The 26,781-nt window shown below is 44.3% G+C and overlaps 2 protein-coding genes across 51 annotated transcripts in view; one reads left to right on the forward strand and one right to left on the reverse strand.

The window, feature by feature from the left end:
* Positions 1–21,315, reverse strand: part of LOC111931866 (putative methyltransferase DDB_G0268948) — a 169,314-nt gene extending 147,999 nt beyond the window's left edge. For 5 of the 35 annotated variants that reach the window (XM_086896289.1, XM_086896281.1, XM_086896244.1 and 2 more), the window contains exons 1-2: positions 20,871–21,051; positions 17,470–18,750 (exon numbers count right to left, since the gene is read on the reverse strand). The gene's annotated coding sequence lies outside the window, so the exon portion shown is untranslated. Of the gene's footprint in view, positions 1–15,604; positions 16,019–16,579; positions 16,641–17,469; positions 18,751–20,487; positions 20,810–20,870 lie in introns of those variants that run through there. The other 30 variants (XM_086896290.1, XM_086896269.1, XM_086896248.1 and 27 more) reach the window with 18 other exon arrangements.
* Positions 16,857–26,781, forward strand: part of FN1 (fibronectin 1) — a 51,602-nt gene continuing 41,677 nt past the window's right edge. For 8 of the 16 annotated variants that reach the window (XM_086896226.1, XM_086896228.1, XM_086896230.1 and 5 more), the window contains exons 1-8: positions 16,935–17,183; positions 17,411–17,539; positions 18,990–19,127; positions 20,923–21,054; positions 21,176–21,313; positions 23,419–23,577; positions 24,951–25,151; positions 25,611–25,790. In XM_086896226.1, coding sequence (XP_086752352.1) covers positions 17,027–17,183; positions 17,411–17,539; positions 18,990–19,127; positions 20,923–21,054; positions 21,176–21,313; positions 23,419–23,577; positions 24,951–25,151; positions 25,611–25,790 — 1,234 coding nt within the window. In that variant the 5' untranslated portion in view covers positions 16,935–17,026. Of the gene's footprint in view, positions 17,184–17,410; positions 17,540–18,989; positions 19,128–20,922; positions 21,055–21,175; positions 21,314–23,418; positions 23,578–24,950; positions 25,152–25,610; positions 25,791–26,781 lie in introns of all 16 variants that reach the window. The other 8 variants (XM_086896237.1, XM_086896239.1, XM_086896241.1 and 5 more) reach the window with 2 other exon arrangements.

Below are 26,781 nucleotides of genomic sequence, written 5' to 3' on the forward strand. Positions count from 1 at the left end.
CCCTTCTTTTCAAGCCTCTCTCAGAGTTGCCTATGGTAAGAACAAAGCTCTGTAAGAGATATCTTATGAATAGTGAGGTCCTCGGTGCAAGCCTTTCTGAGGATTTCCACCCACTCTGTTTCAGGGAGAGTGGCTCCTCTGGAATCAATTAAATGACTCCCAACTGCACAAGCTAAAGATTGGTCAGGTCATTCTCATTCCTGCCTCTTGCCCCAGCTCTGCAGCAGAGGAGTTCATGCCTCCACAAAGATCCTTGATCATTCACTCCGTGAAATCTGTCTCTGACTAGTTTGCCCTGCTTTGTCTGCACAACATGCTGGCTGCTGCAACATCAAGGTATTTGCATTACCAGGAAAGTCTTGGGTGTGAAAGGAAATTTTAATTTCCTCCTTAGCTGAGCACTTTACAATATGTGTTTTAATAAAACAGAGAGAGTTAAATTATTGCTTATAAATGCCAATGCACAAGAGAATTAATTAGGGCACAGCAGTCTGGCTGTGGAGCCTCTCTTGAGGGGTTCACGTACTCAGGACAGCCAGAGCACAGATTCCCTGAATAAATGTCTCCCAAAATTGCAAGCTTATGCATTTAATCTTCATGCAAAAAAAATCACTGCTTTTGAAATCAGACTGATGATACACCAAGGGCCAAGTTTATCTCTGTTTCTACAGTATCAGCCATCAGCCCTGAAGGAAATGGTGATCCTGATATGAGGGAGGTGTGTCTGACAATGTGTCTTTAACCTGGAGGAGACTACAAAATATTTTTTTTTATAGCTTCCAGTGAGAATAAATCTTGAGAGGTATTAGGCAAGATGGCATAATAGTCCTGCTAATCTTCTCCTCCAGAGACTGGGTTTAGGCCAGTACATAATGGTTTAGTCAAAATAACCCCAAAAATGTAGAGGACAATAATCTGCTATGAGCTTAGATCCAATAAATACCTTGGATGTTTAATTGTGCATCGTTTTACATGCTGTAATCCCTCCACCAACACCTCAGTGCAGCTCAAAATGCTGTCAGTCATCTTAAGCTCTCACAAATCCTTCAGCTGACTGCAGGAGTGAGACACACTTTTTCTGTGTCTAGGAGGTCTGTAGAAATTCTGGCCCATCTACCATAGTTAAAAGTCAGGATACAAAATTAGATGGAAATGCAGGATGGTGTGATAGGCAGGATGAGTGTGGCTCCAGAGAAGGGAACAGGAGTGAGCAGGATCTCGTGCCCAAAGGTGGCTGGGGTGGGTCAGAGGATGGACTCTGGGTGCATGAGAAGAAGCTGAGCCCAACAGGAGAAGCACCACCATAGGGGACCATAAAGTGAAGGGAAAACCCCCTCCTGATTCATGCAAGTGAGAAGACAATTGCTATCCCTACCTGCCTGCAGGCAAGGGGTTCTGGTGTGAGCCTGCTGTTCCGTGCTTGGCAAACAACACAGCCTGTGAAGCTTTTCCAATGTGATTCAGCCCAGTTTGTTTTGAAAAGCCCCACATATACACAAACACATGTACAGGAGGCACGTAAACTGCAGCTCGTGTTGGGAGCACAGTTGCTGGGTTTATACACTTCAACCAGAAGGAAAGGGATTCTTGTTGAAACTTGTTCTGTCTGTTGCTCTGTATGTAAACTTCACATATTTTGTGGGATGTTACATCCACAGAGAATAATCAGAATGCATGGAGGAAAAAAAAGGGAAATGTCTGCACATAGTCCAGTTTCCATTTCTGCTTTGCTGCTGCACATTATTAGCACAATGAACATAACTGCTAGTGCGCACTTACAAAGACTATGAATAAACCATTCCTTTGATCTCTTTCAAAACTCAAGGGAAAGAAGAGATAAGATAGGGTAAGAATTGCATTAAATCTGATAGTGTTTAGAATTTCTTCAGTCTTGAATGCTCTTTTTTCAGGAACCAACATTAAGCTAAAAATTCAAATTATTCCCATTAAAACATGGTTCCCTAGTATAGATCTCAAGAATAAATAGAACACAACTAGGACATTTGTGTCTGGCCAAAAGTCAGGGAAATTTTCAAGAATTCTCAAGGAGAACTCTCAAGGACAGTGTCAGAATCCTACATGACTTTGACATCACCTCTGAATCAATGACTTAACATCTGATAGAGACAAGTGGAGAACGCTCAGTGATAAAGGGAGCTCATGTGGCTCAGCAGCAAAACTCAGGAAAAGAATTAAGGGAAAAGGAAAACTTTGGACTATAAAAATCAGTGAGATGCTGTTGCCAAAAATTATAATTCTCACTTTGGGCAGTAGGAAGAGAATAAAAAGCAGAATAGTGTAGGCAAGACTCAGAGGCTGATTCCCATCTTCTGCCTGATCAGCTGTGATGCCACCCCTCTTATTCTGAAGCCTTTCAGCTAGGGACAATTTGTAAAGGGAGCAGTAGGAAAGGAATAAAAGATGATCAGATATGAAAGTGGGTTTTATCTGGGGAAAAAGGAAAAAAAAGGAAAGGGAAGAAAAGAGAATAAGAATGAGAATAAGAGAGGGAAGGAGGGAGGGAGGGAGGGAGGAGGGAGGGAGGGAGGGAGGAGGGAGGGAGGGAGGGAGGGAGGAGGGAGGAAGGCAGGAAGGAAAGCAGGCAGGCAGGCAGGAAGGCAGGCAGGCAGGCAGGCAGGAAGGCAGGAAGGCAGGAAGGAAGGCAGGAAGGAAGGCAGGAAGGCAGGAAGGAAGGCAGGAAGGAAGGCAGGAAGGCAGGAAGGCAGGAAGGCAGGAAGGCAGGAAGGAAGGCAGGAAGGAAGGCAGGAAGGCAGGAAGGAAGGCAGGAAGGAAGGCAGGAAGGCAGGAAGGAAGGCAGGAAGGAAGGCAGGAAGGCAGGAAGGCAGGAAGGAAGGCAGGAAGGAAGGCAGGAAGGCAGGAAGGAAGGCAGGAAGGAAAGCAGGCAGGCAGGCAGGCAGGCAGGCAGGAAGGCAGGAAGGCAGGAAGGAAGGCAGGAAGGAAGGCAGGAAGGCAGGAAGGAAGGAAGGCAGGAAGGCAGGAAGGCAGGAAGGCAGGAAGGAAGGAAGGAAGGCAGGAAGGCAGGAAGGAAGGCAGGAAGGAAGGCAGGAAGGCAGGCAGGAAGGCAGGAAGGCAGGAAGGCAGGAAGGCAGGAAGGAAGGAAGGAAGGAAGGAAGGAAGGAAGGAAGGAAGGAAGGAAGGAAGGAAGGAAGGAAGGAAGGAAGGAAGGAAGGAAGGAAGGAAGGAAGGAAGGCAGGAAGGCAGGCAGGAAGGAAGGCAGGAAGGCAGGCAGGAAGGAAGGCAGGAAGGCAGGCAGGCAGGAAGGCAGGCAGGCAGGCAGGCAGGAAGGCAGGAAGGCAGGAAGGAAGGAAGGAAGGAAGGCAGGAAGGAAGGAAGGCAGGAAGGAAGGAAGGCAGGAAGGCAGGAAGGCAGGCAGGCAGGCAGGAAGGCAGGCAGGCAGGAAGGCAGGCAGGCAGGAAGGCAGGCAGGAAGGCAGGCAGGAAGGCAGGCAGGCAGGAAGGCAGGCAGGCAGGAAGGCAGGCAGGAAGGAAGGCAGGAAGGAAGGAAGGCAGGAAGGCAGGAAGGCAGGAAGGCAGGAAGGAAGGAAGGAAGGAAGGCAGGAAGGAAGGAAGGCAGGAAGGAAGGAAGGCAGGAAGGCAGGAAGGCAGGCAGGCAGGCAGGAAGGCAGGCAGGAAGGCAGGCAGGCAGGAAGGCAGGCAGGCAGGAAGGCAGGCAGGAAGGCAGGCAGGCAGGAAGGCAGGCAGGCAGGAAGGCAGGCAGGAAGGAAGGCAGGAAGGCAGGAAGGCAGGAAGGCAGGAAGGCAGGAAGGCAGGAAGGCAGGAAGGAAGGAAGGAAGGAAGGAAGGAAGGAAGGAAGGAAGGAAGGAAGGAAGGAAGGAAGGAAGGAAGGAAGGAAGGAAGGAAGGAAGGAAGGAAGGAAGGAAGGAAGGAAGGAAGGAAGGAAGGAAGGAAGGAAGGAAGGAAGATAATAGCTGAAGTCTTGAACTTCTAAGAACTGAAGGACTTCTGCACCAGACTTAAAAGCAGTCCAGATCTCAATCTCTGAATCCCAACATGTTCCCTGTGAAAGTGAAGGCCAAAAACCAGTGAAATTTATGGGTTCAAGTTTTCACTGTTGTGAAGGGCTCACTTCCATTCTTTCACAAGTAAAGCTGAACATATATAAAACTGGAGACAGAAATGGCAGTTCTTGAAACAATATTTTTTTCATAACATAGATAACATAACATAACCATAGCAGAGGGGTTATTTTGAAGACACAGTTTGTCTTCTGTATCTGTTCCCAAGGGTGAGTTTTCTATAAATCTAAATACACTTGACACACCAAATGTTCTTTCTACCTTGAAAAGAAACCAGTGTGTATTTGCATGCACACTGACCAATTAACAGACTAAATGGTTGACATAAGGAGCTGCAGAGCAGAGATCTCCATCTTTTCTTTCATTTGTGGTACATTATATAATTTCCACTTACAACATCCCAAATAGCTGTGTTTATAGCCCTTTGCAGGAAATAATCCTTGCATTGACATATTTCCTCCCTGAGCCCCTCAGTATTGTTTTCCAAGTGAGTATCAGCATGCCTAGAAATTGTAATGGATATCAAACTGTTTTGTTTTTTTCATTTATTGCTAAAATTTGTCATGACTTTGAAGTTGAAAGATTTCTCTTTTTTCTTTACATAAATGATACATTTAGTGTGTTCAACAATAAGATTTTTTTCCCTACAAAGATGGACCTGAAAACTGATTTTCTTCCTCTTTCACTTTTTCCAAGGGGAGAGCTGCCAAATTTTGCTGACTTGAAAAGAACTTAAAATTCAATTTGAAAATAATTTCGGAACTTGAAAAGAGGATAGTTAGCATCATGGTATTGTCACATATAGGTAAAACCTTACAAAAGAAAGGCTTTGTAAAATCATGGTTCAGGATAAGTGTAGTTAGCAACTGGCCTGGGGAGCTGCCATGCAAAAACACCTTGAGAATGAAAAGTTCATTAACATAACAAACTATTCTTGGGGAGAAAAAGAAGTGCACCTGTAATAGCAAGGGATCTGTCCCCTGAGAATCAGTAGAAAAGTATGTGAACATTGTCAGAGAGAAAAGTTTTGATTGATGTGTGCACTCACCATTACCAACCAGTGAACTGAGTTCCTGCCCAACTGGAATGAAACACAGTGCCTTCTGATAACCACATAAATATAAACTGTGTGCAGTAAAGGTGGGGCTGTGGTGGAAGGAGAAACAGAAACACTTTCTCTAAAATGACATGGTATTCCTTGTAGCACCTGATGCTAGAGGAAAGCGACCTGTGATTCTCTGAGATGCATTTACTTCAGAAAAGGCAGCAGGATTTCAGAAGCATCTGGCCACAAGGGAATTCCTGTGGAACACAGGGGGAACAGTTCTTGCAATCCAAGTATTTTGGTTCTTTAAAAAAAAGGAAACATATTTCTTAATGCTGCAAGTTGGATAAGGGAAAATCTGCACAAAACCAGAGGTGTGGTCAAGAGAGGACTCTTGGAAGAATGGGACAGGGATGGCTGAAAACACAAAACACACACGGAGTCAAGGTATTTCATCGTAGTGGTAGGAGAGATGATTAAGACAGAGATATGCAAGGCAGAGTTTGCCCATAAAAGCCTTTGGACTTTAAAACAAAATTAAAACAGACTGTCACACCAGCATAAAAGATGGTTATTACTGTATACATAATAGACCCACTATAAATTCACTTTTGGTCTGGCTTGGCCCTCTGCCTTAAAGGTGTTGCAAACCATTACAATGATGCCTCATTGCCTTTGTTGACATAGCATCCTAAATTTCTTCCTTAGAAAGTGTGCCTCCAAATTTCTAAATGCATACTGCTAGTTTAATTCCTCTGGTCATCAAGACAGAAAATAGTATTTTTCAGAAGTTGTGTAGGTGAAGAGAGGCAAGTATACACTAGACTGGGAGAAATCCTTGTTCTCAGGAAAGTTTTTCCAAGATCTTGGATATTAGATCCAAGCCATATTAGAACCTGACCACCAGAGCACCAGAGAGCAATAACACCACAGTTACCAGGTAAAATTAACACCTCCTGCCTCTGTTACTGCCTCCTGCTCTGAGCCCACTGCAGCAAAAGGGAACATTTGCTAAAAATGTCACAACCCTAATTTTAAAAGGTTTTGTGGTCCAACATAGCAACAATTTTGTTTCAAGAAGCATCTGGACTTTATTAGATGCAAACACAGTTGATAGAACTTGAGGAGGGGGGAGAGATGAAAAAAATGTTCTCCCTGGAATATTTTAAACCAGAAGCATTCATCATGCACAGCATACCCTTATAATCTAACACACGGCTTTAGGGTGATGGTGCAGATCACTGCAAAGCTATTGCTACTGCAGTGAGTTACTGAATTTATACTTCCACTGCCTCTGGCAACTTACAAATGGTGACAGGTGAAAAGTTTCTTTTCTTCTTTGCAGGATTCAGCAGTTGCTTGCAGCCTCAGTCCGATTCCTTTGCAGCAGGAAGGATTGAAGACTGATTTCTGGTCCTTTCCAGACAGTTCTGGACCTTTGCTGAGCCTTTTCCCTACAAAAAAACCTTTATTTTTGGGAAGTCATCCCTCACAAATGATGCTTGTGATGCTCTCCCTGGTGTTGGCTCTCTGGCAGCAGTTTAACAAAGCCATGTCTTCTAGTTCTAATTCAATAAACATAATGTAATTTGTTCATTTAGACTGAATTTATATTTAGTAGACACATAAACACAAATTTGAATATGAATCCAAATTCAAAATTCCCAGCAACGCTGAAGTTATGCTTGGATTTAAAATCAAGATAAAAAATCGGTTTTGTAAAGGAAGTTTCTTCTTTCAATAAGACAAAACAAATCAGTGACTGATACCTAGTGTGGCATTTGAACACCAGAAATTGTTACCTTCCATGGAGGTGAATGTAGTTCAGTTTATTTATATTCTACCATTTTGGAGAGAATTTCACCTAAGAGGACTTAAAGATGCAAGCAGTCACCCTTAGCTGAGGCATGTCTGCAGTGTCCCTGTGCACTCACGAAAACAAATGGTGTGCACAGCACTGAACACACCACAGGGCATAGCTTTAAAATTAATTTTATCTCTATATGACCCCTGATTTAAAGTGCTGTGACTTGCAAATTTTTTCCAAGTGTGTGCCCCACCAGCAAGGCATAAGTGTGCCTGGGATGCTCTGGCATATCCTGCCATCCCTGAAAAAAGGCAGTAATGTATGCAGCACCAAGAAATAAACAGATTTCTGGAACAACTCGGTAGCACTGAAACCTGCTGTGTGGCACTCGAGGACAACCACAAATTAATCATTTTAAGATTGTCCTGAGGATGGATTAAGCTCAGGCCATTTCCTCTTTCCTCCTGCAGCTTGGCTGTAACCAGCAGTGTTGGAAGGCACATTTTGTGTATCTGAGAAGCTGATCTAAAAAGCCATTTAGCACCACTCATAAAAGCCAGCTAAGAGCATAAGCACACAAATATTAACTCATGAGTTCTCAGTGATTCATGGGATGAACCTACACAGCTCTCCAGAGAGGGGGCTCTGGCCAATATGCTTAAATCATGGGAGGGATTTTTCTAGATGCCAAAAGGATTAGGACTCTCCATTTTCATTAATAAGGACCCACAGTGTCTTTGAAAATTCTTCTCCACGTGTTTGTTTCAGTATGAAATCATCTGGTGGGCTGCATCCTCCAGTGGGCGCATATCTGTTTGTTTCTTTTAAAAAGCTTGACTGCTTCCAAGACCAGGAATAAACTCTTAGAAATACCTAATCAGTGTATTCAGATCATAACCAATACAGCATTACGGATTTTATTTCCTGTTCTGTGTTGATTTTTAATTAACGTTGACATTTATATATAAAATACTTGGTTTTCAAAAGGCCAACTGGAAACCCTCTTGTGAATTACCTCATCCAAGCACAGATATTTTTTTTTGGTGTGCATATTTGTAATTGTTTGAAGGTTTTCCAAGCGTATCTTAAAGTCACACCACAGTTTTCAAACACACTTATAAGATTGTTGTAAGCATATGAAACTTCAAAGAAAAAAAAATTAATTTTACACTGTAATGGTGCTTAGACTTTGTGATAGGCACTAGACATGGGAAGAATATTTAGGCCCACATCCTGTGAAGGCTGACACAAAATTTAGGGATATAGCTGCAGTCTGTGGATTTGGAGATGGGCATGGACAGTTTGTATGCTTTTGTGAGGTTGCTCTGGCCTGCTTCAAAATCAGTGGCACTTTATGGTTTTGAGTTTGGCTTTTCTATAAAGGAGGAATAATTTCTAATGGCCTTAAAGCATCAATCCTTCCCTGAGAGTTGAGACAAAAAGAAAAACATTAAACAGAAATTAGGAGACTGAGCCTGCTCCCAAAGAAACCAAGGTCAGAAATGGTCTCATTTCAATGGAACCAAGTCTAGTAGTAAAATTTCTGCCTTCCTCTTAAATATTAGTCTTCCTTTTCTTCTCTCCTCATGTGTCTGCCACAGCTCTCATCTCTCCAGCAGTTGTGATCTGCTGCCAAGATTTGCTCTACTCTCCCTGTAATTTATGAGCCTGCCACACAGTTTATTCATTCACACTTTCCCAGTGGCAAGGCTGAGGATACCAAGGTATGGAAACGCTCACAGAGGTGCAGGGAGCGAGCTCTGGATAGAAAAAGCACATGCCTGCCTTTATTCAGGTGACAGCTGAGGTAAATCAGATTGTGGAATAACAGCTCCAGGTAAAGCTACACCCTTTAACTGGTCTTTGCAGGGTCAGAATTTGAGCCTTTCAGCTGCTAACCCTCGCAGGTCTCCAAGCTGAGAGCCAACAAGAGCAAGGAATTCAGTGCCTTGAGCTGCCTCTGGCCTTCCAGGGCTTCCCCCAGCTGATCTGCTTCCCACTGGCAAGGTTTCTACCAGACACTGTTTCTACAGGAACCAGGGGCATAAATGACATGGCTGTGTGGATTCAGGCACTAGGACACTAAAATTTACTGTCTTTCAAAGAGATTCAGGCTCCCAGGTCTCTGGGACCTGGCCTGTCAGGTCATGAACACATGGGAGGTAGATGTCCTTAGGCCAGCCTGAGCCCCCTGCATTTCAGAGGGGCTTAAACACCAGTCCCCAGAGCCCAGAGCTCTACCACAGAGTCATCTTACAACAACCTTGGTAAAACACTACTGATTTTTCTGTGATCCTTAGGATTTTGTTGCCTAAAAGATTTCTTTCCCATGTGCAGATGCTCCATCTTCTATAAAAATTCCTATCAAAGGTATGTGTTTCTCTTCCCCACTTCATCTTCCCTATAAGAAATGTCTCAGGCTGTTTTATTTGACAGAGGAAAAAGAGTGATTTTTCAAATTTCTATTTCAGGAAAATTTTCTCTAAAGAAACAAGACTTATACAGGCCCTTTGCAGCCTTCCATTTCTATGTCCCTGTGCACCACTGAAACAAAATTTGAAAAAAGGGAGAAGGAAGAGTCCATCAGGAGATAAATTCTTTGTGTAGCATTAAACTTCAATGCTACACATGATATTTTGGACTGTAAATTAATTGAAGAGACCTTCTGTCAAAACCTTCCCTTCATTTTACAACCATGTAATCTTCACTTTATACTAATGCACTTTATGGAAAAAGTGAATGTTGTTCCTGGAAAGTGAGCTACGACCTCCTTCCACATTGTGTATAAATCTGGAGACTATAATCAGATGCAGAAGCCATGTATATCTCCAGACTCTGAAGCTTCCACCTTCCCCTATAAATCTTTCAGATGTAGAATGGACAGCAAGTGGGTTTATACTAATCCTGCCAGATTAATACCCCAATCTGATGATACATATTTAGGTAATGTTTACTTCAATTTCTGCATGACCTGGCTAAGCAAAAATGTGCCTCCAATAAATATAGCTGGCTTGGGACATATTCAATCAGTACAAACACCAGATGCATCATCAAGAGCTTTGGGATATTTGTTTTTAGCATATGACCACAAGATATGATGCATCTTTGAAACACTTCCTACTTCACTTAATAATGATGTTCAGCTTTTTTGGTTGCCAGAAGCTATCCTAGACAACATGAAGAGAAACTTTCCTCTTCAGACAGTGTCAAACTATTCAGGTTTTAATTTTTTTTTTCTTCCCCTTTAATACAGCTTTTCTTTCCCCTCTGTTTCCATACTTATGGAAATAATAATCATTACTCCAGATCATCCTGCTAACAGGCTGAAATTCTGCTCCTTTTAAGAAAAATATGATTTTTTTTTTCTCAGTTCAGGGGGCTGGACTAGAACTACCTTATTGTAAGGTAAGAGATTTAGTTTTCCATCCAAGTACCTGCCTGGCCACTGCTCCCATGCTATTATAGGAAAAGTGGAGCCAACATAGTATAGGCCAAACTATGAAGCCATCCCTCTGCCCAGCACTCAGAGGTGCTGGCTGGTCTTGAGAGGAGAATTCAGCAAGAGAAGAGATGTGTCTGAATCACCAGCTTTCCTGCAAAACACTTTGAAGCTTTAAATCAGTGTGTAAGTGTTTGGAAGTAGTGAAAGCTTTTCCTGGAATATGGGCATGGCTCCTTGTTCCAGGCAAACTGACTTGTTTTCACTTGTGATGTCCCAGTGGAAAACCTCTTGCAGCATCTCTAGCTAAGCCAATCCCACACACATCAGGGTTGAATCCTATCAGTGATAAAGCTTAATTTCCACACAAACTCCTTTGGTGTGGCTGTACCAGGGTAGATGGCAGAAAGAATTATGTAAAATGGCCCATGGAAAAACCATGTGTATTTATTGTTATTACAATAATTCATCATCTCAAGAGTGAGGACACCTCAAACTCTATAAATACTCTCAGAAAGGTAAATGAAGTGAATGACAGTGTTGGAAAATCTGTATGATTTCATGGATAGGTAGCTCACTACAAACTGAAAATATGAGCTCCAAGCCAGTCCAAGATGCAAAGAAACCCCAAAACCAGAATCAAAAAAACATATGCAGACTATTACCAGTTTTGAGTGCCAGAAAAAAGAAGTCTAACCCACTATAATGAACAGTTGAAAGTAAAGAAGGAATTCAAAGGATTAATGACCAAGCAGAAATTTTCTGAGTCAGTATAGGAAGTCCTTTGCCATGAGGCCCAGCTTTCAACCAAAATGAATCCAAGCACAACTAGAAGGTAACACAAAGCCACCCCAGAAACAGTTAAGCAATGAGACATTAGGATTAAGGTAGCTCCATTTGCCAGCTTGACTCAGAGTTTTCCAATGGAAGTGATGGGAGGTAAAAATCATTTCAATACTGATGCCTATAAAGAACCAAAACTGTCTCTTGGCACAGCTCCCCAGAGAAGAATCATACCTGTAAGAAGCCCTGGCTTCAGACTAAATATAAGTTTACAGATTGATATGGAATGAAACTCCATTTTTTGCAGTTCTTTATTACAATTTCTTGCTAGAAGCTCAGCCTCCACAGAGGGTTTGAATAAGTCAGAAACAGCCCTTCTGCCTTATTCTGGGCCTCTCTCTGGGCTGGATTCCCATCCACAGAAGAGAAAGAGTTGTGAAAGTCCCACAGGAGAAGTGACACTATTGCTGGGCCATAGAAACAGCCAAGTTAAAATAAATACATCAGAAACCAAGGAACATCTTGCTGGCCTGGACTACTGGAAGGCAGAGGGTGGAAAAGCAAGAAGAAGAAGAAAGTGGGAATGAAGACAGGGAAGAGACTCAAGTTCTACCCCAGAAGCTGGAAAGTATAGAGCAGGAAGCAATGAGAACTTCTGGGCAGGACTGAAAAACAAGAGAAAGTGATAGCTTCTCTCATCTCTGAGAACACAGCCAGAAAATTAGATTACTTACAGTAAAAGAAGAAGAAGGAAACAAGAAAAAAGAAAAGCCCCTCAAAACTGGCAGCAAAGAACTATCCACACTCCTTGGCTCCGTGTGATGCTGGGTGGAAGGGGTAAGAAAGAAATAGGGGACAAACTGCAGCTTGGAGCCAAAACATTTCTCTTCTGCATGCTCCTGGCTCAGTTCAGCCCTTTGTGACTCTGGATTTCAAGCCCTTATGCACTCCCCTATAATCATCATAATATGTGGCTGTTTGCTTGCTCAGTGTATTCAACTTCCTCACAGCAAGCCAAGCTCAACCCAGCACTAGCATTTATTTCTGGATTTTAACCAGGCCTGCCTAAAACCAAACAAGACTCAGTGTGGTTTGCCATATTCACTGGGAGAGAATAAAAGGAATTGCACTCAAACACCAGGGTTTGTGGCCAAGTTCACCTCATGCTGCTGATGGTGATATCAGCGTTATTTCACTTTGCTTTAGTGCTTTTAAAAGTGCTGTGGAAAAAGGGAAGGTTTCAGCTCTGTTTCTGGGCTTTGAGGGAGATGCAAGTGATCCTAACAAAATGGACATAACTGACTGTTGCCCTTTCATTAAAAGAAAAAACCCTTTATTAGTCAAAAGTCCAATTATTGTTAGAAACCCATAATGACTAAATAAAAACAGCCAACAGAATGTGAGCAGGGCATACATCAACTGGGAGATGGAACAGCCCTTGAGACAAAATAATTCCAACTCTGCCTAAAATAACATTTTTCAAGAGCTAGCCCCACTGTGCTTAGTGTTGGACACCAAGGCAGGTCCCACAGTCCCAATCAGCAGTGCTCATGACACATCCTGAAACACCGACTCAGACTTCCAGAGCTGTCCTGAGAGTTCCCAGAAGCGCTGCAGAACTCCCTGCAGGGGCATCAGGATGGGGCATCCAAAGGATTTAGGGCAGCACGGGTAGGATTCAGGCAGCTGTGAAAGTCTCTGCCAAACAAAATGTGATGAAGAACAGGTTTTCAGCTCTTTGAAGCTGGTGGTGCCCATCCAGAAGCTTCACCTGGGAATGAGAGACTGTCCCATGCCACTTGCCTGCCAATTCCCATTATTGGGGGTCCAATGAGAGTTCTCATTTTTGTTGATGTTTTGTTTTTGGCAACAGGAAGCATGTCAGGATCTCAGTTTCTGTTCTTAAATCACTACTATGTGATGTAAACACCTCACTGAAAGGCAGGGAAACAAACAACCAACCTGAAAGCCCCAGGAGAACTCCTTTACCTGGGAAAGAATGGAAACCTCTTCCCCCTTGCCCCCCAAAGCTGCTCCCCTGATTTTGCAGGGAGTGGCTCACCAGGGTTAAATGCCTGAGGCTGGCAGTACAGCAGACTCTAATGCAAAACAAGAGCTGTGGCTGCAAACTTCTCATCACTGGCAAACTACAACAATTTGGGTAGACCAAATTAAATACCCTAATCCACGGACGGCTAGAGAAAGGAAACGCATTTTTCTGTGTTGATGACACTGAGCAATTCAATTCGTTGGGAAGAGCTAGGGAGGAGGGAGAAGAGAAGGAATTTCCATTGAGAGTGCCAAAGATGCAATTAATGTCCTGTCACGGAGCATTTATACCCGATGAAATTCATTTCTGTGCTGAGAGCCGGCATAAAGTTACGTCTCCCTGAAGCTGCAGCTAATGGGCAGAAGGAATGGATCTCATTTCAGGAGAGATGTTCCGGATTCCTGGACGAGGCGCTCAGCAGTGAATGAAACACTGTGCAGTAGAGCCTCAGCAGCCTTGAAGTGAATTTTGCTGTGACCTAACAAAAACCACAGACTTGAAATTGTGATGATTCAGAAATTTTCAGCTCGCAACAGGGGTTCTTGCAAAATATTTGGGAACTGCAGGAAGCGTTTAATGGTCTCCCTTTGTCATGGAGAGGAATCCTGACCTTTTCTTTTCGTGATTCTTGTTCCTTATAAGCAATAATTTTAGAAGGAGATGATTAAGCCCGAGTGGTCGTTTTTTCTAGTGTTGCTTATAGAACAACAAGTGGCTTGGATTGGTCCTTTATGTACTTATTCATCCTCTCTTTGCTGTTGGAATTTGCTGAAGAATGGCTACAGGGGCAGTCCATGCTCCCAGTCACACGTGTGGCTCCCCACAAGTGTGTGCAGTAAGGGAAATCAAGAGGAGAGGTTTATCTGCAGAGCAATACAATGGAGCAACAAAAGTCAGGAGAGCCCTATAAGGGTATGAAGTGCCTTTCCTAGCCAAGAATCAAAAAGGTAGGATTTCAGTAGGAAGAAAAATTGGAATAAATCAAGACCATGAATCATAATACCAATGGCTAAAGCAGAGGTTTGGGACATTCCTAATCCTTATTTGGATGAAGAACCCATGAACGGGTGGTTTATAAATGCAAACTGATGTCATCTGAAGGAAGACTTCAGGTGAATCTTCCTTCCATTTCCTGTTAGCTTGAGGGACAAACTGACAGAAGGACAGACAAAGGAGCTACATCCATTTCCTGAAATAAATAAGAGACATCTCACAAAGTTTAACAGCATGCAATATAATAATTACTACATGCTTGTGTTGTAATTACTGTCAGTGATTCCTTTAAAAAAGAAATCAGGCTGTTCCAAATCATCTTGAAATACTACTTGTAAAACTATTTCTGCCAGCTTATAAATGATGGCTATGCAAGAAACTAATTTGAGCATCAGTGGAAAATATAATTTTGTTTTGTGTTATTCCAGTAATGTTTTCTCAAACAAGGATCTTACATTTGTCTCTGTATTTGTGTAACTAATTCTGTGGAAAGCATTAGACACAGTCACACACTTGCTGACACTGTCTTTTCTCATTCAAATTTCAGACAATTTTCAGTTTGTGTAAATACTTATACTGTCCTTGAAGACCTAAGTGCAGTGCAAAATGACATGAACTGGACTTAAAATAGACAGAAATGAGGTAAATGTCAATAATTTAGCCTTCATGGGAGCTATACCTGATACATGAACTTTTTAAATGCCACTTGCAAATAATTGCTAAAGGTATTTCTTCCTCATGTTTGCTTATTCCACTGTTGTTCCATTATCCTATTTCTTAGGTACTTAGCTCTTAGATTTAAGCAGGTTTCCCTGAGCAAATTTTACATATCATAACCCTGCTGTCCTTGAAGACTTCTCATAACCCTTTCCTTTTCCATGCCAATTGAGCTTAATTAGCAGCTTGTATCAGCAGCAGGGGCTGTTCACACATTCATTGGCTCTATACTCAGTAACTGGAAAAATGACCTCAAATTGCCTCCTCATTGCATGTATGTGTTTCCCAGGATGGAAACTCCTCTTTTCCACTGATTTCCACTCAGTAATTCTTCCTTTGGAGCAGGTTAGGTAAAGTACATCCAACACTCAAACAGCAATATTTTCTACAATGTTTCACCTGGCTTTTGTCAGAGAATCCCATACATAAGGTGGAATGTGAGATGGAATTTGAGGATGGCACATCACATCTTAGGTCTTGGAAAAGCAGGAACAGTTTCTGAAAGCAGGTTCTCATTTCAAGAAACTGAGTATTTGCTGGTTTATGATGCTGTGTCCTGCTTCCCTTGCTGTGGTGACCTTAGTTCTGTGAATATTATGAGGGATAATGTGTGTCTGGTGACTCCAAAAAATAGATAAATAAAAAAAAGTGACAGTGCAGTGGATCTAAAAATAAAAATTAGGAAGGGTGGGAATTAGCTCACCACAGCTCACCTCAATTGCCACATCAGGTTTCAATTTCCAATAAGTTTTCAGCAGAGTTGATTGTGTAAATGTATCTGTGGGCACTCCTGATGGAGGGGAAAAGAAATTTCCTTGAAAACAGATAGCTGACATCACAACTACATGTTTTCCTGGAACAGAGCATGTGCTGGATCTGTACTCTGCCTACTGACATAGTCTTCATCCCAAGAGTGATATTGCTGCTTCAGTAAAGAGAACACAGTGGGCTTGGAGGAGGAGGAACCAGACTGTGGTGCTCAACGTGCTGAAGAACCCTTGTGGAGAGCTGTGGATGTTCACCTTAATGATGTCTGGGAAAACTGTAATCAGCTTCACACCCAGGTTTGTCTGAGGAGTTGCCTTCATACATCAGGAAGTGCAGCAGACTTTTCAGATTAACAATCCCTTTGGCAAGACAAAGTACGTGTGAGAAGCATGAAAATGGTTATCAACACAACCTTCCTGTATGGTCTGAACTTGGGTGCTGGTCCAGGCACCGTACCAGACTGGGGTGTGCACTGTGCTTTGCTCACTGGCAGCCTGAGAGCCACACTTACAGTGCACACCCTCTGCTTTCCAGTATTCCTTCAGACTGGAGAAAAGATACACACACACCCCCCAAACCAGCAGAGATGCCCATAGGAAGAACACAGATGGAAGAGGCTGACAAAATTTGTGTACAGCAGGATATCACACTGAAGAACCCTTCTACTTAATAAAGGTGCAACACCTAGTACTTATTCTTTTTTTTCTTTTTTTTTTTTTTCCACTTTTCTTTTGTTCTCAGAATTGATTTTGGCCAGCAAGAAATAAAGTCAGAGAAAGAGAGTGTTAAATTTATTTTGAATGAAATGCAATGACACCGATTTTTCCAAATGAGGTGTGAAAGCTTTTAACCTTGAGTTCCCAGCAGCAGATAAAACATCACTCAGGGTTTCTATTTCCAACCCTTATGTTACACCTCACCTTTTCCCCTGTGCAGAACATTACTCCTCCCGAACGGAGCAGTATCCGCTTACAAGCAGCGCTGCTCCAAGGGGAAAAAAAAAAAAAAAAGAAAAGTTTGCCTCTCCCCTCCAAAAAAAAAAAAAAAAAGCCATTTTGTTCAGCCAGATGTTCTACAAAATGGCACGGCCGCTGTGCTTGAGGGGGGCCGGGCCTCCCACCTCGGCGGGGCTCGGCGGGGCTCGGCGGGGCTCGGCGGGGCTCGGCGGGGCTCGGCGGGGCTCGGCGGGGCTCGGCGGGGCGGTGGCGGCCCCCGCCCGGCCCCCGGCGGCGCCCAGGCCAATGGGCTCTGGGGCGGCGGCGGCCGCCTCCTCCCGCCCAGCCCGCCCTATATAGCGCCCGGCCAGCGGCGCCGTCCCGTCCGTCGGGCTGTCCGTGCCGAGCCGTGCCGAGTCCAGCCGTGCCAGGATGCCGGGCCGCACCGTGTGGCGGCTGGCGCTGCTCGCCCTCTGCCTGGGGGCCGCGGCGGCGGGGGGACATCGCCGCGGAGCCGGCGGCAAGAGCCGGCGGCAGGCGCAGACCCAAACCACCTCGCTGCCGCAGGGCACCGCCGCGCAGGGAAAGCGTGAGTACCGCCCGCGGGCTGGGCAGGGAACGGAGCGGGGCTTGGCAGCGCCGGTGGCCGCGGGGGGCTTTGTGTGACCCCCCCTTGCTCGCCCCTCGCCGCCCCTCGGCCCGGCCGAGCCGCACACGTGTGAGCCCCGCGCCCCTTCCCTCCCGGCTGCTGCCCCCGGTAACGCCGAGCTTGGCTTTCTTTTCCCCCCCTCCGCATCCCCGCTCCTCTCCCCGCAGAGACCTGCTATGACAATGGACGGTACTACCAGATAAACCAGCAGTGGGAGCGCACTTACCTGGGAAACACTCTGGTCTGTACCTGCTACGGTGGGAGCCGAGGCTTCAACTGCGAGAGCAAGCCCGAACGTAAGTTGTGGCCCCTTTTGTCTCCGTCGAGACCCCGGCGCGGCTTTTGGTGCCGAGTAAGCCAAGCCTCGTACGGGTTAGGGCTGGCAGCCCAGGTTTTCCGCTGAAGTTTGGTACTTAGGGTCAGTAATGGGATCTATGCTCAATTGCACTGAAGATCTGGCTTGGGGTTTTAAGAAATGCTTTTCATTAGCAATGGGCCTGCCACCAGAACCCTGAGCCAAACATCACTCATCTCTCTGGAGGATTGGATCTAAACATTAATTTTGGAGCCAACCTCTTCTTTATAATGAACTGAACTGACTCCTGGACTTGCACGGGGAAGTTCAAATCTGGAGTCACTTTGCAGCTCTGGCTCTGCTTTGTTTGATTGCTTCACCCCAACTTTTCATAGCTGTGCAGTGTCGTCAGCTTGTTTAAAAATATTTCAACTTGCAACTTTCCACAGCCTCCTGGCCGTGCTGTGAGCTTTCTATAACTGAGCGTAAAATGAGATTGTTTAGTCTGTGCAGAAAAAGTTTAGGGAACGGAAAGAAGTTTAAATGCAAGGTCTGCTGGAGGTTCGGTGTAGTTCAGTTTATCAGATGCACTCTATATTTATTGGTCTGAAGCCACTGGTTTGCCATGATTCCTTCATGTTGCACTGGAGGTAGAAGAGATGAAAAACTGGTTCTTGGCTGACAGTGTTCGTGTAAGACCGATGTGAGCATCTCAGCCATCTGTTCTGCGAGGTTTGTGTGCTGCCTGCCTCACGGCTGGAGTATTTTAAGGAGTACTCAGTTCCCTTACTCCATAAAAGAGGGTTCAATACACTTTTCCTTCCTCTGCAGAGACTCCCAAGTTTTACAGTTTTGAAGTCCAGTAGGAAGTTTTCCTTATGACACAATGAGCTTGATCTGCCCAGCAGTGAAGGAAGTTGTTCTGCTTCACATCTTGAGTCTGGTGGCAGCACTGATGTTCTGTAATCACTTACCTATGCATGAGTGTGAGCAATACACAAGTAGTGAACTTTGCTGTTGACTTTGGTGGGACTCCTGCAGAATTTGGGATTAATCTACTCAATTCTTGCTAAGTCAGAGCGAGGAGGATTAGCATGAGAAAGCACACAGTTTCCAGGGGTTGTTTGCTCCCTCCTGTCTTCTCTGCTGTTGGCTTCAAACAGCTGGGATTGATGGTTTCAGGCATGCCTGCCATGTGCAACTTTTGGTTCCCTGGGGGAGGGAAGAAGAGGTTGTTGAGCATCATGGGGGCCTTAAGGGGGCAAATTTCACCCAACTTCCTCTCTGCTGTTTGTCCCATGACAAAGAGGAGACTGCTAGGCACTCTTCTCCCCCAGGAAAGAAGAAATATCTGTGTGAGGAGGCAAGGAATGTGTTTCTGTTGACTGTCCATGTTACTGGTGTGGTTACATGAAGCTGATTATTTTTTATTTTTTTTTTCTCCCTCTTAGCTGAAGAGACCTGCTTTGACAAATACACTGGATCCACTTACCGAGTTGGGGAGACCTATGAGCGCCCCAAGGACTCCATGATCTGGGACTGTACTTGCATTGGAGCTGGACGTGGGAGAATCAGCTGCACCATTGCCAGTATGTAACTGAGGGCCTATTCCTAGAGCTATTGTTCCTTAGTGTCATATTTTCCAGAGCAATTTACACACTATTCCCAGTGCCTATTAGCTGCAGTTGCGTGGGGTTTAATCCAAAGCCCACTAAAGCTTTGAAATTAAAAGTCCTTGGCCCATGTGCGTACATTTGCACAACCAAACTTCTTTTATTTAAGAGGTCAAGTGCTATGTGAGAAAACATAGGCCAAAAATTACTGTTAGTGTCCAGCCATCCAGGCTAGTAATTTATTATGGATAAGAGTGTGCTACATCTTCACAGGTTCAATTATAAAAGTATTTTTTTGACTGGGAAAAAAGTCTGCACTGCAGCTCTTGGGTCAAAATAACACCATTAGCATTAATGGGACTACTCAGAATAAATGATAATAAATGATTGCCACCTGCGAGCCAGTCCTTCATCCTCCAAAAATGTCATTGAACACTTGTCTCTAAGGGAACTGGGATTTGATATCCAGACAGCAGCTTAACATGTTTCTACAACTCCTTTTTCACTAGCCTGACCCATACTTTCCTCTTGCTCTTCCCTCTCTTCCCTTGGTCCTTTCTCTCCAGCTCCCCTTTCACATCTCTGTCTGGAAATCCTTTCCTTATTGAGTCACTGAATTGTTCACAATTTCCCTTTAGTTCATAATTGGACTTTATATGAGCACAGAGGAAGATTGCTGTGTGTCAGGATTTTTATACTGAGATTTCAAAGTCTCTGAGGTACCTTTTGAGAAAAGTCTTGCTGTTAAAAGTATCCAGTTTCTTGTTTAAGACACACATGCAGATCCTAGTAGTATTGCCACAGAGGACTCGGAAACCAGCCATCATTGTAGCATGGGAAAAAAATAATGCATTAAATCTAACAAGTAAAACTGGAGCCCTTCTGAATTTAATGGCATTTCAGTGGGCAGGGATGATAAGTGTTGTAGGAAAGAGAGTCAGTAAGGAAATTGCGAGTGTAAGAGCAGCCTTGTTTCCTCATCATCAGCCTGGTTTAGAGCTCACTGGAGAGTCTCACTGACTGCGACTGGCTTTGAATCAATCTTCAGAGCTCTGAGATTCCCTGCTTTCATAAATGAGCCCACAAAACATTTTACTGGCTCTTAATAAACGATGGGATGTGGGTGTTTTTTTCTTTCTTTCTATTTTTTTTTTTCCCCCTTGGATTCTTCGAAAGAAAAACCCTGTGTTTGCAAACACAGGCCCTGCACCATGCTACCCTCTCTCAGCCTGGGCTGCCTCAGAGCTGTGGGGCACTGATGGGCTGGAATCTGCCTTTCCAAACCCCAAAAGAACTCTGATTTCCCGCTGGGCTGTCACACCAAGCACCTCCTTACCCTCCACATGCTGTCCTGGCCACCATGTCCCTCATGAATGGCCGCAGAGAAGCCCAAGGGGCATTGCCTCAAAACAAGATGGAGGCAAAGCCTTTCTCACCAGCCCTCAGACTGAGAGCAGGGTCTGAGGGAGAAACATCGCCTCATCGCTCCCTGGAATTCCCTTTTCACCAGCCAGGCTTTGGAACATGGAGAAGTTAGCTGAGGGAGGAAGACAGGGCCTGGGAAGTGCAGAAGGTGGTGGGAGCCGATGGAAAAGGGCAGGTGCCAGTGGGAAATGTTGAGCGCCATTTTACGCTCATTTTACGCCATTTTCCCCCTCATTCTCCTCAGTGTCCCTCCTCCTCCTTGCTGCCCCTTTGCCCTGGCCAGATGGCCCTTACCTTACACATCCCTGGTGTGTCCCTCACTCGGCTTCCCCATCTCCCTCCACAGATCGCTGCCATGAGGGCGGCCAGTCCTACAAGATCGGCGATACGTGGCGCCGGCCCCATGAGACGGGCGGCTACATGCTGGAGTGTGTGTGCCTGGGCAACGGCAAGGGCGAGTGGACCTGCAAGCCTGTGGGTGAGTGCCTGCTCCTCCCTTCTCCCTCAGCGCCGTCAGGCTGTCTGGGCCTTTTGTCTTCCCTGAGGTGTCCCCGTGTGGGAATGCCCTGGGTGGGCTCTGATCCACTTTCCCCTCACAGCCGAGCGATGCTACGACAACACGGCTGGAACATCCTACGTGGTGGGAGAGACCTGGGAGAAACCCTACCAGGGCTGGATGATGGTGGACTGCACCTGCCTCGGTGAGGGCAGCGGCCGCATCACCTGCACCTCCAGAAGTAAGTGCCAGCCTGGCAAGCTGCTTTATTTATCTTATTTTTTCGTGTATTTTCTTACTTCTTTTTCATCCTGTATGGGAAAGGAAAGTCATTTCTTTGTCAGCACAGGAAGTCAGGGAAATCGCTTGGCCCACAAAAGGGCAGAGTTTAGCCTAGGATGTCCATTTCTGTGCTTTCACGGAGCCTTCTGAGGGGCAGTCGAGTGATTTTTAACTCAAATACCCTTTCCAACAGCAGAATCTGCAAGATTAAAATATTTTTTCTTCTTTATTACTGTTTAATTTATGTGTTAGCTAAACCAGGGTTTGTTTTGCCTGCTCTACCATCTCACCTATCACTTTTCCCACCCCGTTTCCTGCTCCACCAGCACAGATGATTTTTTTTTTAAAAAGTATTTGCATCGCTGAGGGACAGTACTGTAAATACTCCATTTTATTTGTATTTGCAGTGCAAACAGGACTTTTAAAACCCAAAATCTTGCTTGATTATTTACCTTCTGTTCCAGTCCTGTTAGCTCTACCACAGAGCTTACTTCTGCTTCAGGTTTACACCAGTTGCCTCAAGAAGATTTAACTTTGTACCTTAAGCCTTGGTTATGCAAGGTTTGAGAAACCTTTCTGTAGCCTTTCAATTGCCTCATATTCAGTTGCCTTGGGGCACACAAATAATGGATTTTTGCTGATATAACCAGCAGACCTGTAAAGAATAAGACACTAAGGAGGGTTGAGATTAAAATGGAAGATCTGGAGAGGCTTGGTCAAGAAATAAGCTATAAAAATCAACCCAGCCTTGACAATATTAAGTCTGTTAAAGGCATATGGGGAAGAATCATTAGCTGTCAAATGGGAATGAATAAAACAGAATGTGTTGTTTGTGAATTTGGGAGGACTTATTATTACTAATAAAATGTATTTGGCAGTAGCTTTCCATAACTCAGGTCTGTGCTGTTGTATCATGGGGGAAATTGCAATATGAGGACCTGTTCATTTTTCATTTTGTTTTCCAATTACATTTGAATAGAGAAATTCAAATTTATGTATATAAAATGATACCTCTAGGCCACAAAATGACATTACACTTCAAGTGTGTGCTGCTGCTATTTATCTTTTTATGGCCAACATTTTCCAGAATCACAGCTGGTTGCTTCAGTGACATTTCAGCTTTTCATTGAGAAAAGTGTCCATAAGCCATGTTTTTTTCACATTTGCAGAATTGCATGGTGAATACCTCACCAATTTACCATACTTCTGGCAAATGCTCAATTTCTGGTCATTCTTAGCAGTGTGAATCAGTAACATGTTTTCCACATTCACATTCTGTCCCATGTGCTCTCTCATTGACAATCTGGCTTATTGCATATGTCCTTCCACAGTTCTTCATAAATCCATGTTCATTGATCCGTGATTATATTTGAGCCACTGTATCAAGTTTCCCTTGAATAAGAAGGTAAAATGTTGTAATGGAAGAAGAACTAGTTAATCCATGTGGCTCTGGCATCCAGACAAAAGTAGTTTGTTGTGCTGTCCTTTGAACCCATTTGCTCAATTCATCAGGGGCTGTGGGTTATTAAAGAGATTTAGAAAGTCTGCTACTCCTGGTATTACTCGAGCAGCTTGTATTAACTTCACTGCAGCTTCATGCAGGCTTCTTTTGGAAGAAATGGGATTTTACATGTTGCCCTCAAACAGATGAGAGAGAGCCCTGTGTATAGAATGAAATGACCAAGCTGCACAGACTCCTGTTTCTTTTCTTAAAAGAAAGAAAGGGTCGTTAAAACAAGTTTAGCTTTAAAGGTGTGTGCTAGACAGAATGGGTTTAGAATGCCTTTAAAGAATAGCTCATTTTGACAATGGCTGCAAAGTGAAAGCTCAGTTCTGGAAATGAATGGAAATCTTTCCTTAGGCTAAAGCACCAGGGTCTGGGGATGCTTTCAGCCTGTGCAGTTTAGTGCAGGCTTTAGTGCATGTAGGAATTGCAGTAGTGGGCTCCAGAGAACGAGATGGGCCTTTAATTCAGGCTTTAAAGGATGAGTGGTCAAGCGCTGGAAACTTCCCAGTGAAGCCAACTCAGTGCAGGCTCAGCTGAGAGTCACTTTCCTCACACAGATCGCTGCAATGACCACGACACCAAGACTTCCTACAGGATTGGAGACAACTGGAGCAAGAAGGATAACCGTGGGAACTTGCTGCAGTGTGTCTGCACCGGGAACGGCAGAGGCGAATGGAAGTGTGAGAGACACACGTCCCTGCACACTACCAGCACTGGTAAGGAGGACATTGTGGCGTGGAACATAGGGAAAGGGAAGAGGAATGGCGTGTTTTGACAGGTTAGGACTTGAAGTTGAGTTGTTTTGTCCTAATTCAAGTATTTCAGAGTCTTGTCTGGGAAAGATCAGCAGCAAAGAGGGTCAGAGTTCAGAAGATGCTCCTTGTTTGTGCCTGTGAAGATCAGATTAATTGGTACCTTGTTTCTATGCACAAATGGGGCTGGCACATACAGATGGGATTGCCTGCACTATCACAGGGCAGTAAATCACATCTAGGGCCCTGCATCCACAGGAACAATCTTTGTCTTGGGAGCACAGCACTCCAAGTTAATGTTTGAACTTTATGTATTCGCCTCAGGGTAATTTTCTGGAAATGTCCTTTATTTAAACCCCACTGAGACCATCTGGTTTCTTTGACATGATAAATACACCTACTAATGGCTTAGCTTTAAAAACCCAAAAAATGTCAAGGAATGTATACAATGCTGTTTAATACATGTACATGAGATAGCTTGTAATTTTGGTATGAAATATTGCCTGGTTTACAGGTAGCATATTTTTTGTGCCCAAGGTTTAAACCTTCAGCTCCTAAATTCTTTTTTTGTCATTTTAAGGATCTAGGTTTCTTATCAGTGAGTGCAAGGTAGAACTTCTGTTTTTCTGCAGTGCCTGCATTAAATTTTTCTTGGTAAATAACCTTTAACTGTTTAGTGCCATCAGATTACCTTAACACTCTCAGAAGGTCTAAACTTCAAAAAAAAAGGGTACCAGTATTTTGTTTCCATTATTCTTCCTTCTTTCACCAGAGCTGAATTTGTGGAGGTTCTTGTGGGAATCATTAGCAAAAATTTATATGATGTAGACAGCAACAAGCCTCTTTGTCTCTCAGTATTATTCCAAATGATAATGTGCCAAAAGCTTTGATTAAATATCTAGTAATTGCTGAGTAAAAGAATACATTTTTAGTTTATTCTTCTACTTATTCAATGAAAAATTCAAAATTAATCCTTTTTGCCTCATCTTTCTACTTCCTTGGTAATTTTTATTCTTTTGCTACTGATCTTGACTTTTCTATTCTACATTTCCTTCAACTGTTTGTTTTTTTTTCCCAAAAGATACTGTTTTCTAAACAATTTGTATGAAAAACAGTTTCTGAAGCCACTCTACCGGGATGGAAACCAGAGGCTGTCATTAGCAGAAAGGGGGAGTCGTTCTTCTAATTTCTGAAATTTGCTAAGTGGAATAATTAAGCCGCGTCTCGGGAAGCTTAAGTGTCGTCTGACGGAGTGCCTCAGCTTTTATTATCTCAGCATTTAATGGCAACCTTCTGTTGCTGAGCTCTGTGTGCCACATGTCCCTTCTGTCCCACAGGCTCTGGCTCTCCCAGCATCACGAACGTGCAGACGGCGCTGTACCAGCCCCAGCCGCAGCAGCCCCAGCCCCAGCCCTACGGCCAGTGCATCACGGACAACGGCGTCATCTACTCGGTGGGCATGCAGTGGCTCAAGACTCAGGGCAGCCAGCAAATGCTGTGCACCTGCCTGGGCAACGGAGTCAGCTGCCAGGAGATAGGTATGAGTTGGTGTGTAGTGCCTGTTTGCTCCACTGAGGTCTCCAGGACTGTCTTGTGGTTTAATTTCCAAGTAGAACCCTTTGTGTGGATGGCAGAAATGTCCTCTGAGGAAGAGGTACTGGAGAAAGTAAGGGGGGAAGAAATGGTTTGGTTATTTGGGGCAGGAGCGTTTCCCAGTGAGCTAGATATAACCTGCTGAGGGGAAACAGAGCCCTTGGGGAGCAGCATTAATAACTTTATTCAAATGGAGCCACACTAATAGATGTTTGGAAAAGAATGTAAAAGTGTACCACAGCTATGGAGCTGTCTGTTGGTGTGTACTAGCCTGGCTCCACGGCAGTCAGTGTGGGTTCCCAGCAGCCAGAGACTTGGCCTGGAGGGGCCGTTGCTGTTTTAGAGCCCTGAGGTTTGGGGCTTGCTTTAAACCACATTCTAACGCTGTGATTTTGTTTTTGAAGCTGTGACCCAAACATATGGTGGCAATTCTGATGGAGAGCCCTGTGTTCTGCCTTTTACCTACGATGGAAGGACTTTCTATTCCTGCACCACCGAGGGCCGCACAGATGGGCACTTCTGGTGCAGCACCACTTCCAACTTCGAGCAGGACAGGAGATACTCCTTCTGTACTGAGCAGAATGGTGAGTTCTTCTCAGAGGGTCTTCACATGCATGTGAAGGATGGAGGAAGGAGCAGAGGACACAGGAACAGGCTGCCTGACCAATTCCAGCAGTCTGGAAGGACTCAAGGCAGCAAGGCAGTGCTGTGAATGGAGGGCTGTCTGGTGACAGAGCACTTGGCATCTTTGGAGGGTGGTGCTACAGATGTGCCCTTTGAGTCCCGTTCTGTCTTCTGAGCTGATCTTACAGTGGTGGGTGTATCTGGTCATGGTGGAGCCTTGGGCCAAAGGATGCTTATCTTTGGCTTTGGTTGGATGAATTGCTTCAAGCAATGCCCAAATTAGGCTGCAAAGAGGAGGATATCCATGGAGTACAGTTTGTGCAGTCCTGTCACTCCCTCCATCCTGGCCATCTAGCCAGGCTGCCATATATAGCAGTGATCTTTGTGTGATTTGTGGCCACTGATCAAGAGCTGGGGCATGAGTAAGGCAGCAGCATTCCCTCTTGTCTGTGGATGGTCAGTGTTCCCTTCACAGCACAGATCTATCTACCTGTGTAGATGCCTGTCAGACATCCATGGAGCAGTGTCCAGGAATCTTCTTGGGATCTGACCTTGGAAAGAATATTTCATGTGAAAATCACATGAAAATCATGCTTCTTACACTGCATAGACATTTTTTTAAAAATTCTATTCTACTTAGGCTGTTTTTTTCCCGATGAAAGTCAAGCCTTTCTCTACAGGGCATATAATAATTTCTTTTTAAAAAACAAAACAAACTAACCCCCAAAAAACACCCAAACACTGTCTTTGCACATACACACATTCATCCATGCACATTAGAGAGGCTTCTTGTGATACACTGTGGAAAAGAAAAATGTACAGAAAAATCTCAGTAAATGTCTTCTTGTTCTCCAATATTTGTAAAGCAGAGTTGCTCAAGAGGTGATTAGTTCAGGTAGATTACAGCCCTCTTTCCACTGCTGCTTGCAAAACATGAAGTTCCCAGCCTGC

Source organism: Cyanistes caeruleus, chromosome 7, assembly GCF_971803275.1.
Source record: "Cyanistes caeruleus chromosome 7, bCyaCae1.hap1.1, whole genome shotgun sequence".
Taxonomy (NCBI): domain Eukaryota; kingdom Metazoa; phylum Chordata; class Aves; order Passeriformes; family Paridae; genus Cyanistes; species Cyanistes caeruleus.